General features: G+C 28.1%; 1 protein-coding gene across 3 annotated transcripts; it reads right to left on the reverse strand.

The window, feature by feature from the left end:
* Positions 1–328: 328 nt before the first annotated feature.
* LOC107439424 (ketosamine-3-kinase) lies at positions 329–15,155 on the reverse strand. 3 transcript variants are annotated; one of them, XM_016052019.4, is made up of 8 exons: positions 14,899–15,155; positions 12,406–12,560; positions 11,349–11,432; positions 10,527–10,624; positions 8,994–9,147; positions 5,194–5,386; positions 4,259–4,433; positions 329–554 (listed from the first exon to the last, which is right to left on the reverse strand). In XM_016052019.4, exons 2-8 carry the CDS (start codon positions 12,544–12,546, stop codon positions 485–487), a joined length of 915 nt encoding a protein of 304 aa, XP_015907505.1. In that variant the 5' UTR covers positions 12,547–12,560; positions 14,899–15,155; the 3' UTR covers positions 329–484. The 3 variants fall into 3 exon arrangements, with proteins under 3 accessions (XP_015907505.1, XP_042901158.1, XP_087013096.1); XM_043045224.3 differs by having other exon boundaries at positions 14,619–15,115; XM_087156970.1 differs by having other exon boundaries at positions 14,958–15,097.
* Between the last annotated feature and the right edge of the window lie 1,595 nt (positions 15,156–16,750).

Consider the following 16,750-nt stretch of genomic DNA (forward strand, 5'->3'; position numbering starts at 1 on the left):
TAAAATTAATAATTTTCCTATAAATTTAAAAATCCACTTTTTTTTAATTTTTTCACAACATAATGCATTTTTTCTTATATGATGTCTGGCACATCACAAGTTTATAACTCTAAAACTGCTTTTTTAGTAACTTCTTCGAGCAGATCAAATTCCATATAGTCATATGAATTAATTGGTATTATAATCATCGGAATAATTGACTAAACACACAATACACGAAATAAGGTTGGATAGCACACATTACCATCCAATTATTAATTAAATGATTATATGAGACATAAATCCTATATTAATGAATAGTCTGAAAAGATGCCAGAGGAAAACATAATAATTGTTAATTTAGTTCTTTATTCTCTTGTATATTTACAAATTTTAGTTACAAATCTATCACACTTTGCTGCTCTTTGGACCACGAAACTTGTTTCGAAGATCCCAACAGGATTCTCAACTTGTTGGTTTTACAGTTTCCCTTATATGTAAATGCTTACAAGTTTTGTAACAAGCTTCTCATTATCGATATAGAAGAACTTCTATAGCCAGTACCAAAATGATTCCTACAATTGAGAAAAAAGTAGAAGTTAAATAATATACCAACATCATAAAACAGTATGTCATTTGAAAAAATATGCAATATCACTTTATTAAAAGCCATAATTCAAAAATCTGTTTTTAGAAACCTTAAGTGCACATTTTCCTTTTTTGATTTTTACTTTACTTTATGTATTTAAAAAAGATCCCTAATTATCTTATCAACTTGAGCTCACATTAACTCCTGAATAGAATAAGATTAGTTGCGCTTCTTGTACATTTTAGAGTATGAAGACTTACACTACCAAAATATAATTGAGGAAAATATAACAGAAAACCTAGGAAGTGATTGATTGAATAGCTCTGTGCCTGGTAGCACAATTTATGTAACAGATTTATGTGTATATACATACATACATATTATAAATATATATATATATATATACAGTAGAACCCGTTTAAGAAGTTTTTCAAGGGAGTGGAAAGAAACGACTTATTAAACGGGAAAACTTATTAAACGGTGAAACTTAAAAACACATTAATAAAAAACTAAAAAATTTGAAATTGTGTAACTTATATTAAATTCTCAGCCTAATGAAATAAATATTGAATTCATTTAGAAAAAAATTGCTAATAAATAAAAACAAAGTAACCTACTTTATTTTTTGTTTCATACAATGTAATATACGTTGTTACAATAATTGACTAGATTTCTGTGAGAAAAAATCGTGTAAAGTGGTTTGTTTTTGTCTTTTCTCACCTACCTTTAAGTCAAAATTGTCCAACTGCTGTAAAAATTTAAACATTTCCGGGGGTACATTTTCAACAGTGTAAATAAATTTCCTAAAAGTATCCAGCCCTTTCCTGGCATCAGAAAAGCTAGGTGGTTTAGCAATATCTTCTTCAGTTTCACTGAATTCTTCTGTATCATTTGTAACATCACAAATATCCTCTAATGTCAGCATATCACAAGGTAAAATTTCGTCGTCAACGGATACATATTCTTCAAACGATGCTGTGAAATTAAGTTTATTTTTGAATGACTTCCAATCATTAACAAAATTTACGTTTGTTTCTTCGTCTTCATCTGATATTTCATATTCAGCTTCTAAGAGATATTCTTCAGTTGTATCTCCGTCAGAGAATCCAGCTTTCCGAAAACAGTTAGCAATGGCAGATGGTGTTATTAATTCCCATGCTGATACAATTAACTCAATCGCTTCTAACATATTGACTTTTTTTAGCTCTCCAGTATTTTCAAGTCCTTCCAGCATCCGTTTCACAAGTCGCATTTTATAATGCTGCTTAAATACCTTAATAACTCCCTGATCCATTGGTTGTAGAACAGAAGTAGAATTTGGTGGTAAGAACTGCAACTTGATGTTAGTGTACTTATTCTCCTTGGAATGAGCAGCGCAGTTGTCTACGAAGATTATGATGTTTCGTTTTTCTTTTCGCATCTTACTGTCTAATTTTTTCAAATACGTTTCAAAAATTTTAATTGTCATCCAGGATTTTTTATTACTGTCATAATCACAAGGCAGTGACTTAACATTTCGAAAGCATCTTGGTTTTTTCGATTTACCGATAACTAAAATCGGTAATTTTTCTATACCATTCATACTGGCCCCAACTAAAATTGTCAAACGTTCTTTACTGTTTTTTCCGCCATGACAGGGTTCACCTTTAAAGGCAAAAGTTTTATCTGGTAAAAGATTGAAAAACAGTCCACATTCATCCATGTTAAAAATGTTCTTTGGTTGATACCCTAAAATAATTTCAGGTAATTTAGCTTTCCATTCTTCAGCTTCTTGTAAATCAACGCTGTTACAATCTCCTTTAATTGTTTTATAAACTAGACCAGCTCTTTTTTTCATCCGATCAATCCATCCATTGGAAGGCGTAAAATCAACATTCAATTTCTCCGCAATCTCTAATGCTTTTCCTCTAAGAAGAGTTCCGTTGACAGGTATGTTGGCGGATCTTGCTTGTTTAAACCATATCATCAGTTTCTCTTCAATATTTTCGTATTTTCCTTTCTTCACTTTTTTTACTTTCTGGGATGCACCGGAACAAGAAGAGTTTAAGATGATGTCTTTCTTAGCAATAATGCCATTTAACGTAGTAACAGGAAGATCTAAATTTTTTGCTATTTGAACTCGTGTTAATTGAGGATAGCTGTCAACAGCTTTTCAAATTTTTACTTTGTCATCAATAGATAGAGCTTTACGCTTAATGCCTTTACAGGACATTTTCCACAAAAATCAAACTTTTTACGATGATTTTTAAGATAACATAAGCGCCTACACTAAGAAAATTTTCAACGAAATGCTGCTAAATGTTTAGATGTATCTTTCTCTTCAGTTATTGAATGGGTGTGGACAGCAGTGAAGTTCGTGAGTCACCAGGCTATTCATTTAAGGTGGACACAATGACAAAGGTATTCCCTACATTCTTATCAGTTTCATAGTTCATCTAAAGGTTCACATTCCTTTGCTCACACCTGTTCCTGATAAGTCACCTTTTTTTGTAACAAAGGAGTGATGAAGGTCAGTGGTCAGTACCCATACATGTGTTTGTAAGGGCAAGTTAAAACTAAATAAGACATTTTAAATAAAATTTAAAAAAATTGAAATTAGGAGTAGAAACTTCTTAAACGGGAAAAAAACTTCTTATAAAAGTAAATTTAACATTATGGTAATTGGTTTTTTTTAAAAATAACTTCTTACGCAGGAAAACTTCTTAAAAGGGAACTTTTTAAGCGGGTTCCACTGTATATATATATATATATATATATATAAGCATTGAGAAATTTGAAATTAACTTGAATTTTACACATTGATGTTTAAAACAGAGGTAAATAAATCCTTTTACATTAAAAGCTTATATCCAAGTAACAGAAAAATGTCCTTTTCTTATTCTTATAATAAAGTTCTTATTTTAAATAATGTTCTTCACTTTTAAATCTGAGATGAATAATAATTAGCAGATGCTGTGGTAATCTGCATTAACTGCTGACATTCTGGAGTGTTTCTGCTGTTTAGTTTATAGCATGTAACTGTTTAATAATAGCAAGAACATTTTCATCTACTCATAAGCTTAACAATGGCAAATATAAATACAGAAAAAGTAAGTTTTTAGTGTCGTCTTTAAACATACTTTCATTGTACAAAAGATGGAATTGTTTTTATGACTTTGACATTTCAGCATTAATTTTTTGAATTTGATACACATAAGTAAAATAATGTCCCCCCCCCCAAAAAAAAACATTTAAATATAGTACCCCTCCCTGTTAATTAACAATTAAAAACCCTATCTATATCATTTCTTTATTGCTCTCTCCTGAGAATTCAGTACACTTTTATTTTCATAACAGCAAACAATCTCCAGATTTTCTTCTTTTGATGGCAGAATAATAAGTATTTAATTCTTTATAAAAACAAACGTATTAAAAAAATACGAAACATATAATGTAAATTGTAACCTGTAATAATTCTGCATCAAGATAAAAAAAAAAAAAAAAAAAAAAAACTTCAAAAATATTAATCATAAAATATATTAGATACTTGGGAAAAAAAATTATATTTTAAATATATTAATAATTTTTAACACAATTTTTTTTGTGTAATGCCTTCTCATACAAAAGTACAATGCAATTTGTCTTCTAGTTTTTGTTACTCACTTATTATATAAATGAATAAAATAAAGAGAGATGTGAAATGCTGCATACCAATGATTGAGATAATGAAACAGCTGGTACAGTTCTATTCTTTTTTCAAAATTAGGCTTTTTGGGCAAAACATTGTGATAAGCTGTGAAGAATGCCTGAGAAAAACCTCCAAACATCTTTGCTATAGCCAGATCATATTCATCGTGACCATAGAATGAAGCAGGATCGAAAATAACTGCAATACATTTAGCAAGACAAGATAGTTATGGTTATTAAAGGAGAAAAAGAATATGACATAAATTCTGGGAAATGTTACATATCACAGCAGTAAAATTAAAAAATAAATTTGCAACCTAAATAAACAGGTTTTTATTTTTTGTTTTTCATTATGAGAAAATTTATCTGTTTTTTTTTATTTTTTAGAAAAGCTTTTTTGAACTTATATTACTGATTTTGCCAAGTTTCAAAATTGTAGTTTTACACCAAATTATTTAAAAATTGAAGAAAAAATATATTTCAATTAATTAATAAATAGATCCATTTAAATATAGATGCAAATAAATTTACAACCACAATTTAGTTCACTATAATAAGAAAATGAAATCGATAAGATCAAAATAAAAATCCTATACACATGGAAATTCACAATCCTTTTTTTAAATTCTGCTTTTTTTATAATTATTATTACTTTCTCTGTTTAAACATTAATGACTTTGGATTATTCTTCACCCATTTAAAAAGACTTAATTTGTAATTTATTAGAAATATAAAAACTATAAATAGGCATTATTCCATTTTAGCGTTATTATTATTTTTTTTTAGTTCACAGAGACAAAATTCTGCAATTTAAAAGGAAATAAATTGCAGAATTTTGTTGCAACAGTTGCAAAGGAAAGTAATTTGCAAAAATGCTAATTACTAAAGTGTAGTGTTTGTTTCAAATTTAAATAAAAAATCATAATCACTACAAAAAAAAAAATAGATTTCATACATACTGGCGCCTTCTGGAGCGCTTGCAGCATTGCCAGACCATAAATCTCCATGCAAAAGGGATGGGGTTACTTCGACATCCTTGAAAAAATTTGGCACTTTGAGACTCAACTCAGACCAAAGTTCTCTTGCTTCTCTGTCGGCATAATCTGATTCAATCAGTTTCAACTGACTATCGATTTTTTGAGCAAAGAATTCCTACAACAAATTTACAACGAATCTTCACTCATATCCTACAAATTATATTCTATAATTAGCACAGAATTGTTCATTAAAAATAATATATATCAAACTAAAAGTTAATCTCAATGTTATAGTTTTTTTTCCTTGGATATATAAAAATCTAAATTTATATTGCCTAACTTAAGAATTATATATAAAAAAAATTTTTTTAAAAAACGAGATTTTTTTTTGGGAGACTGGGGCACAGCTTAACAAGCAAAATAATAAATAAATAAATTCACCCATTCTTTTGAATTAAATTTAAAGCAATTTTTTTACTCCTTAAATTACAAAATATCACATTAATCAATTGTTTTGAAACAGACTGAGTGACTCATTTAATTTTTTAAAAAATATTTTCTGAAACCACAAGTTTTTTCTAGTCTACCTACACATTTAACAAAATCTCCGAAATTTGTTTTGTTAAAGAACAAAATTAAATTTGGACTTTTTTATGGGATTAAATATTCTCTCACAGGTTGCATTGGAATGAAGCATGGTTGATACTGTAAGCCTAAACTTGGCTAATACACTGCAAGCAATACTTTTTCTGCTGTTGACTTTTACACCACTTTGTATAAACGCTATTAAAAGAATGAAAATATATTGAAATCTCTTTGCACTGTAATGCACAAAACTGAGTTTTAAGAATATGAACAAACAAGAAACTTATTTTATATCTTGAAACTGCAACAAACACAGAAAAATAATCGAAAAAAAGTTCGGTGATCAAAAAAGAAATAATTGAAGACACATTTTGAAAGAAGAAAGAAAAACAAAAACAAAACAAAAAAACAGAAAATCACCCACTGGCCAGAGGTTCTAAGACTGGATACAAAAGCAAGACAGTCAAGCTAAAAGCCTTACACTAAACAGGACCCGCACCACGAGCTTTCTGGCATGGAGGAATGAATTTCATCTGGCCAGATTCCAAATGATGCATAAAACTCTACCATGAACAAGGCTAAGGAATAGGTGATTTCTAGTTATATCAACTTGTGTTGGGTGTTAGGATGTAGTTAACAATCAGTCAATCTAAGACGGGCAGTGGTACTTTATTTTTCAATGCTAAAAGAGGCTTTTCTGCAAGTTTTCTTAACTCTATGTTAAGGTGGAAATAACTTGAAAATAATAAAGAAAAATTACTAAAAGACCATTTTGACAATTTTGAAGCATTAATAAAAATTAAAAAAAAAAAAAAACTTTTGCTATAATAATTGCTCATTACAGCGATTTTGTAATCTAAATTTCAAATTGTATCCAACAGTTAATTAGCTATATCAATTACTTTTTGTATTAATTACTTAGTATAGCATGTACTTTTTAAAGTCGAAAAACTTCAAATGGGATTTTTTTAAGCAGTTAAATCATGCAGAGAGCTAAATAAGCTCTAAATTTTCCCTTACTATTATTATTATAGCAGATTACTTTATAAATTATCTTTGTAAGATTTTTTTCATGTTTGATATTAGTAACACAGCGAAATTCGGAAAAAAAAATTTTTTTTCTTTGCTACTATGTCAGATATTTAAATGTATATTGTACGTTTTATTGAAGAAATGTATTACTTGATCAAATAAATATTTAAAAATAATAACCTTCTACGCAAAGAATTTACAAACAACTTTAATTACATTTCTTAAAATATTAATTTTTTTCACCATTTTAATACAAAGTTATTGTCAAAATGTACTATAGAAATCCCCGATCAATAACTCTTGCTAAAAAAAATTTAATTTTATATTAGGTGAGAAATGTGGAAGTTTCAATAAATTCGGCATAACATATTTTTGGCACTCTCATTACGACTAAGAATGAACTTTTTTTAAAAATTAAAGCATAATTTCATTATTTTGTTTATGTTATTTACAACTATTTTTCAAGATAGGTTTTTATCATAAAAACGGTGAAAATATGTAAATAATTAAACACATTTTAATAGTTTCTCTAATTCCTGGAAATTGCAATACAAGAAATTTATCTCGATTTTTAAAAAATGATTATTTGATATGTTTTTACTTATTTTTATAGGACAGAAATAGTGTAGTTTATAAAGAAATTGAGTACTAGATCAACCTATTGGAATACGATTTATTTAAATACTAGACTAAGATGAAACAGCCAAACTAAAACAAGTGGTAATAAATTTTTGACTAAAGATGATCGATTTTTATTTTATTTTGTCGATTAGTTACCAAATCATATTTTATACCTACTGCATTAAAAATAATATAAACCATTAAAGCTGCAATAATTTTTAACCATGCAATTTTTAATCAACCACTTTAAATTTTAATAAAATTAGGATAAAGCAAATCGCTTTATCTTAGATTTGTATCTGATAACCATAATTTCTATAATTTTTCACAATTAAAATTATGGTTCAAATCTTTCTACCCTGCAAAGTATTAATGATTTTTGTCTGATAGTTAAAACTACATATTTTTTCTTTGTTTTAAAGTAGTTACTAATGAGCACATAAATAAGTAAATATTATATCCTGATCTACTTATATTGATCTACTTATTATTGCTTTCAATTTTTAATTAATTTGAGAATCATGTTTTAAGAAATGAAGAATCATATTATAATAAAATTGTAATTCTTTTAAACAACATTGTTTTAAACAACAGAACAAAAATTGTGAATAAAATTTTTTTTTCAAGCAGAAAAATAAAATGATAAAATAATATTAAGTTTGATGAACTATAAACAAGTAATTAATAATTTGTCACCAACATTATGTTGAATATCTGTAAATAAATACCAATGATTCCATTTGGAAAGAGTGATTCTGAGAGTCAGGAGGCAACTGAAATGAAACCGGAATTCATTACTTCTAGAATCAGTTTCCAGCAAGAATTATCATCATTTATCAATTTCCAGAGGGATAAGATAAATCGTTTCTCCACGGAATGTGACGTCACTCCATCTGGAATTATCATTCCAGTGAGCTCATAGTACGGATCCGAGCCTGTACTTATATAGCTTAAGTACTTTCAATTTAACCCTTTATAAGGCAGTGGAAAGTATAACTCCCACCAACTCTTTCCCACCCATGGTCTTTCCCAAACAATCTGTTGATAATTTTGAAAAATACTCTGAAAAAAAAAAAATATGGGCTTTGTTTACATAAATTTGGGTTACAATATGGGTTAGTGTAGGGTTAAGAAGAGAGGCCAACACAAGGAAGCTATATTTTCTCTTGTGTGACATGCATTTGCTCATTTTTCACCAAGTTTATTTATAGTTATAGACGCAATTTATAAATTTGGTCATTTATAAGAACAAAAGTTCAAGTTTGTGGTTAATTCTTTATTTTATGGTTAATTCCTTACTACAGGTAAAATTTTGAATATCCCACCCACCCTGCCACCAAAAAAAATCTTAAAAAGCAAATTAGTTTTAGGTAATAAGCTATATGAATTTCTTTTTCCAATTCAAACTCAGTCTTAAAAATATTTTAACTTAACATTGCTGGAAATAAATTGCTCCATAAAAGGAAACAAGAAAAAAAGTTTATAGTAAAATATCACAAAAAGACATCAATTATTAAAATATTGCTGATAAATCTTTTACTGACCGCCCAATTTTCCTTCCAAGTGTTATCTTGAATAATACGACCACAGTAGGTAGGACAATGAAAACCGTACTGATCAATGTACTGAACACCATCATTTGTGTTTTTGTGAATAGATGCCTCATTTGATTTCAAACTGCGGTTGTGCAGATGCATTCTAAAATTTAAAGAAACATACATATATGTGGTTATATCTATTCTAGTAAATTACGACATAAACTTATATCATTCATTAAATTAAGGAGTACCATATTTTTCTGTGATTCTTGAAGCTTTTTATAATTGGCGTAAAAGTCAAATAAAAATGTTTACTTTTTTATAGAATTATGAATTTCTAAATTTCAACAATAGTTTCAAATATAAGTTTGAATCTAGTTACTGCATTAAAATATTAATAAATAATACACTAGCTAGAACTGAAGCTAAAAAGAATTCAATATATTTTATTAAATTTTTATTGTAATTTTAATTTGATGATTTTTTATTTACAGGTTTCATTATTGATTATTTGTAAATATATTTTCATGCTTGTAACACAATATAAAATTGTAGCGTATTTACCACTACAAAATTACAACTATAATTCACTAGTATACAAGACATGTTAACTCGACTCTATGTCGGGGTACTTTTTCATAGATGACGGTTGACATAGTCGATTACTCCTCTCCCCACATTGGTGACCTTCGGACGAGATGTGAACACGCCTACCTAGGCAGTAACGCCCACTTCGATATGAACACGCCTACCTAAGCAGTATCTCCTACTTCGATGGATGATCCACATTGAACAGTTGACTTGCTACTTGTGACTGCGACATTATCCACCTCCTCACACTCTTGCTACTCAGTCTCGTCTCGATCACGCACAGCGTCGACTTGCATACTTGCGATTACTCGACTGCTAACAGCAGCAGAGGAGCGACTACGACCGTGAAGTTAATACACCTCTCACATTCAGCACTAAAAAAATACGGTGATCTTAATACAGCTCTCCCGGCTTTTCACAAAACAGCAATGAATCAACTAGTGGTATTCGTTCATCGAATTCTATCACAGATAAAATTCTAGTGGGGGAGTACTGTAGCGTATCTACCACTACAATTCACTAGCATATAAGACATGTTAACTCGACTCTATGTCGGGGTACCTTTTCATAGATGACGGTTAACATAGTCGATTACTCCTCTCCCCACAAAATAATGTTTATATAATTTAGCCCAAATAAATGTTATTAATTTTTATAAAATTGTTAAGCATTAAAATTGTTATCAGTTTTTTTTTTTTTTTTTTTCGGATTTTAATATTGAAAATCATTAGTTCCTATGGCATTTAAGAAATAAAGACCCTTTACTTTCCAGGAAAATGTTAACAAAATTCTAGACTGCATTTTTTTGTTATACACAGCAATTTTTCATCAGAAATTAACCATAATAAATACAGAATATTCTTGTTTATGATGTTACATCTCCTTAAGTCTAATACTTTGATAATTTTGTAATACTTGTCTAATTTTTAATAAGGAAACCACTAATACTTTGCCAGTTCATCTCCCAATTCAATAGCGGCTTTAGTAAGACTCCTCATGTCAACATATTCCATTACTAGACAAAGACCTTTGCTTAATTCAACAATCTGAAAGTTGCAAAAATAATAATTTTAATTATAAGTGGAAATATTAAACACTCAATACATTACAAGTATAAACTATACATAGTGAAAAACATTAAGGAAGTTGTGAAATAAAAAGACATAATACCAACATTTCGAAATAATAAACGAATTCTTGCATTAGAAATTACTCTTGTCCTTTCAAAAAAGCTTGTCTCATGATTAAAAAATAAATAAATAAAAAATAAATGAAGCGATTAAAAATCTACATAATAACTACTGGATAGAAAGAATCTTTGGCTTATTAAGAGTTTCTGCCCAATCTTATTTCAAAAAAAAAAAAAAAAAAAAAATTATAAAACATAAAATTATGTAACATTGATTTGTTTAATGAAATAAGGATTTTTTGGACATGTTTTTAACAGTTATGCTTAAATTAACGAATTAAAACAACTTTAAAAAAATATTTCACTCTAAAAATTCCTTGTTATAGGGAATTTTCAGTAAAGAATGGTATATAAATATGGAATTTTCTCAAAGATATATTTTAACTTTTAAATTAACATTCATAAAAAGAGTTTAGGTTCTCTTAAAAGTTTCCTATACACTATAAAGGTTTCATAATGATTACACTTAAAAATTATACTCAGTGTTTCGTGTGGGTACTCTTGAAAAGGGTTTAAAAACTGTCATTTATGCATTAAAGATGATTCATTTTCCCTCTAGCACTCAGAAAAAATTAACTTACCTCTATAGGTGTAGGCACTCTAACTGTTTTTGTGTTATGTATTGCTCTCAAACCAGCTATTTCACCTTCAAACAATGGTCGAGCCTTTCAAAACATAAATTTAATCAGTAATCATTACTCATTAAAAATGAATTAGATAAAATAATAGAATATAAGAATAAGTTTTAAATAGAAGCTGTCATAAAAAGTTTCAAAGCTTTAAGAACTTGCATAATTATATTTAACATAAAAATCAAAATAAACTGAAATGTGACACATTTTTTTTATTAACCCTAAACAGGCCGATGTTGAGCCTTGCATGGTGGCTACTTGTTTTTACTTTTTCACCATTTTATAATTGTCATGAATAAGATAAATAACAATATAAAATATATAATTAAATGCTTATACTTTATATTATTATTAATTATTATAATTCTACCAGGTGGGAAGTAAACTTGAAATACTTCCAGACAGTTAAGAGTTAAAACATTATTTCACAATAATCATGTTTGACTTATGAAATTCCAAAGTCAAGTTTTTTTTCAGTGAAAAAAAAATTGATTTTCTCAATTATTTGTACAATATAACAAGTCAAATACAGTAGACTGTAAAATTATCTTTAAGTATATGGCCTAAATTCAAAATTACATAAAATTAAGAAATGCTGTATTATTATTCTATAAAACATTTAACTTCAAAAAGTTATAAATTTCGTTAACATAAAAATTCTAACAATATAAGAAAAATATTGTTTGCAAAATTATATGATGTTAATATTTTAAAAGCTTAAGAAATTTACAAGCACTAATTACATAAAAAAATATATTTAATAATTGTCAGAATTCATTTTTAAATTATAGAACAAATGACTGAACTATAAGAATACATTTCTACTAAAATACTACAAGTGAAAGACACACAGAATTTGAATACATTAAGCTTATAAACTATAGGAGTCTATAAATTTTAATGCACACATGCACTGATTAATTTTAATGCACTGATTATCATTAAATTACAGTCTCAAATTTAATTATATTCTCAATTTATTATCTCAAGAAATAAAATTATATACCATAGGGTCTTTGCTAATTTTAACAAATATTGGTCCATTCTCTGTAACATAGATTTTCCCTTCATGAATACAACCACCAGTCGCCGATCCTCGGAACTTAACACTAGAGAGTTTCAAAGCAGCTTTTAACTCATTCTCCATAATATTGCCTGAAACTGTTGATAAGTTATGTTTAGTATTTTCAATCAATAATATATATAGTAAAAGATGTGGTTATTAAATATCAAGACTATTGCTGTAAAATATATATTTTTATCATTTTCAGCTTACATCCCCTTCGAACCCTACAATGCTCCATGTGACTTTTCTATTACTTGAAACAGTGCTGAAACTCTTTTTCAGTAAACTTCTTTAAGAAGCACACTATTTTAATTTCACAGCTTTAATGGACTGAAATCTTGTTCTTTTTCAGGCATATTTGACCTTGGATCGTATTGCGCAATGTCAGAAGAATAAGAAGGATGATTTAACACTGGGATATTGTACTTCGATACAAACCTTTTGCATTAACTTGAAACTCATCATTTCCTCTTCCACAATTCAGGTTATTTTTTTTTATTTTCTTTCTTATTCTTTCATGGAGTAAGCAGAGGAATGTTGATTAAAAGTTTAATGTTCTTTAACCTAATAAAAGCATACAATTACATGAATATTAAAAAAATCATCATAACTTTGAATTGTGATTTTATAATTCCATCCTTTTCAAGTTCCTGTAAAAGTTCAACTCTTCCACGGCATTGATTCAGGATCATAACTCAAAAGATTTTGCATTTGATATCACTCTTTACTAGTATGGGCAATTTTCAGAGATATCTAAATTGCCAGTACAGACATTTTTGCAAGCTTCTTTTTTTTAATCATCAAAATTTTAGGCAGCACATTTGTACAGTACAGGTTTCGGATGTTAAAAGTACTGCGTAAAATTCCTACCCCTTCTTTGTAAGTTCATATACTTTCATTAAGTGCACGAATCTTCCCTCAGATTAAATAAGATTACTGTTGTTTTTTTTTTTCCAAAATTTTTTTCTGTATTTGATCTTGAAGAGCAGGCCAAGGGTGAATCATCTTTTAGACGATCTTGGAAACATTTAAATCTCTCGAAATCTTGTGCACATGATAAACATTTATTGCTATGCCATTTTGTAAATATGTTCTTAGTGCAGTAGCACTTTCTCAAAGTTTCGTGGGAAATTTCAAGTGTATTCATTGATCTAATCCATTTTTCAAGCAACAAAAGCAACAGTTCTTATGAAACTGTTTATAGATACACTAAAAACTTGTTTTTCATACACCATATGTGTAGTTTTAAGAAAGCCTCAATTTAACAGTCACACCTAGTATCTCTGTAAAGCTAATAATTAACAAATTATAATTATCATATCTATCAAAAATTATAATAAATAAAACTATTAATTAAACATAGGTCAAAATTTATTCTATATAAAAAATAATGACTGAATAAAATTTCTAAGAGAAATATCTTCATAATGTAACACAATTTTCAGGTCCAATACTTTTTGAAAAAAATACAAATAGAATTTTTTTCTTAATTTAAATAAAATTTGAAAATGCCTGAATTTCTGCAAGTTTCACTGACACATGATTGTTAAAAATATATAATTATAGACTTAAAAGAAATTTCAGTGATGGAATAATAAAGATTACATAAATCAATATGTTTCTGAGCACTAATACAACAATACTATAAGACTTTCTTTTTACAAAGTATTATTCTATTTCAAAAACATCAGTTTATTAAAATTTAGTTTCAATTAAAGCATATTTCCCACTCTGAATCCAAAAACAACTTGAGCTAAAGATTGTGCAGATGGCTACAAAGTACTTCATGTAATAGCGAGAAGGAAAAGAAAACTCACAACTTAGTTTACTTCTTACATATGTCAAAATTTTTATTTTTGAACTAATGTAACTATAAAAATATAATAAATAATCATACATAAAAAATTTTTAGCAATTAAAAAAATGAAATAACAAAAGTATGATGTAATGACATTCGAAAATTAGGATTTTTTTCAGATATTAATATTCATTTAATGAATATAAACGGTGTAACATAAAATGATTTATTTGATATAAATAGTTTATAATTAAAAAAAAAAATTATTACAGCACTTTCATACATTAAAATACTTTTATTATTAACTAATACAATATTTAATTAATAGAAGTTATAGCAAGAGAAAATTACAAACTTTCTTCATGACACGTAATAAATGGAACATGAACACTTTAAATAATTCGTGCAATCACATTTGCAATAATTCGTGCAATCACTTGTATTTTACACAAAGAACAGCATAAACATAATCATGTTGCTAGTGTAAATTCTAATAGCATCTTCAAAAGACGATGTTTTCTAAGATCTCATGAAAATTCAAAATAGTACAAGCAAAGTTAGCAACAAAAAAAAAAAAAAAGTCAAATATTACATTAAAATCACGCCTAAATTAACTGCAGATAATTTATGCTTACTTAATTTTAAAAGGACAGTATAATCAAGTGTTACAAAATCTGTTCGCGTTAGTGTTTACTTGGGAAAAATAGATTCCTTTCCAGCTACAACTTCTGCAAACTTTATTTTAGCTGCCCTAGTGAATGTACGTATCTATTATTATGTCATTGGGAAATTTTAAATAACTTTTGTAATTTTTTTTGTTTATTTACATTACAAGATCGCTCTAACTTTCTTATTTCTGTATTTGTCATCCGTTTTTGCTTGTAAATATAAAATCAATGGATACATTGGCAAAGCTTATAGCTTTAATAGAGATAGCAATACATTTAGAATTAAATGACGTCATAAGAATCCGAAGGAAAACCCTCGATTGTTGCGCTCCGTGTGGCGAATTGCCAAACCATACCATAAATCAAAGGTCGCCAAAGTGGTCTATATAGACCCCCAGGGGTCTATTTAACAGAAGTGGGGGTCGATCTGAGCCAGGGGGTCGACCGAATCGGAAGGGTCGAAGAAAAAACAGTTCATAATATGCAAATCACTCATACCTTATTGAGTATGTAAAATTTGTGAATTTTTTTATGATTGACTTAATATCAGTTTCTTTATAGAACATTAATTAATAAACGTATATTTATTCGAGTGAAACAAGTATTTACGTACCAGCGGTCAGTGGCACGAACTCTGCACTTCTGGATTATAAGTCATATGCATATGTGCTCTTGTCCAAATGTCACTTGCGACGACGACAAAACTAGCACACTTTGTATTTTTTTACGAAAATTACAAAATTTTTGAAAATATTATTATTTTAATCTGGTGTGTGTTTTTAACTGTTCTTAATAACAATTTTGTATGAAATAAGTTTAATTTAATTTCCAGTTAGTAGTAAACAGCAATACAACAACAAAGCTGCAGTAAAAAGATGTAACAATTATCGAAGCTCAAACAATACTGTTAGGCTTCCAAGTAAAATTAAATTTATTTAGATCTTCATCGCTACGTAATAATTATCAGTATTTTTCAAATCTGCGACAATTAGAAATAAAAGAAGAAGCCTTGGAAATATATACAGGCCATCTTCAGAAATTGAGCGACGGTTTTAAACTGCGCTTTGTTGATTTGGAAAACATTGACATCCCTGATTGGATTATTGTGCCATTTTCTGTTCAAATTGAAAACATGGACATCAACCTGCAAGATGAGCTTGCTGAATTATTATCGGATCTTGAAGCTTTCTAAGACGCTTTTTAAAAATTTAACAATAAGCAAATTTTGGACAAATATAAATATAATGCAAAAATATGTAAAACTTTACAAAATAACTCAGCCATTTATGCTAGCATTTCCAAGTTCTTTATGGTTGAAGCCGATTTCAGTGACATAAATTCAATCTTAACTAAGTAACTTAACTTAGTAAGTAACAGAAATAAATTAAATGTGGAGTTTCGAGGGGATTTAAGATTAAAATTGACCAATTTTGAACCCAATATAGCGAACCTTGCAAAAAAACACCAGGAACAACCATCTCCTTGATTACGAAGCAGTAAATCTGTAGTTACTTTATTTATTACTTCTACATAATTTCTTATTATTTAATAAATATTAAGGCATTTAAATTTCAACATTATATTTTTCATAAAACTATCGTTACACAATGTACTATTACTTTAATAAATGTACAAACACAGTATCTAATAGAGTTTTATTTTAATTAACAGAAAATTACTTTTATGGGGGTCGATGGAGATTTCGAAAAATTATATAGGGGTTGATGATCCAAAAAGTTTGGCGACCCCTGCCATAATTTATAAACTTGGCGATTGCAGGTGGAATTGGCGATGGATTACGCGTAAATGTGGTGGGAGA

This window comes from Parasteatoda tepidariorum, chromosome 2 (assembly GCF_982258835.1).
Source record: "Parasteatoda tepidariorum strain Cologne lab strain chromosome 2, Ptep-v5.0, whole genome shotgun sequence".
Taxonomy (NCBI): domain Eukaryota; kingdom Metazoa; phylum Arthropoda; class Arachnida; order Araneae; family Theridiidae; genus Parasteatoda; species Parasteatoda tepidariorum.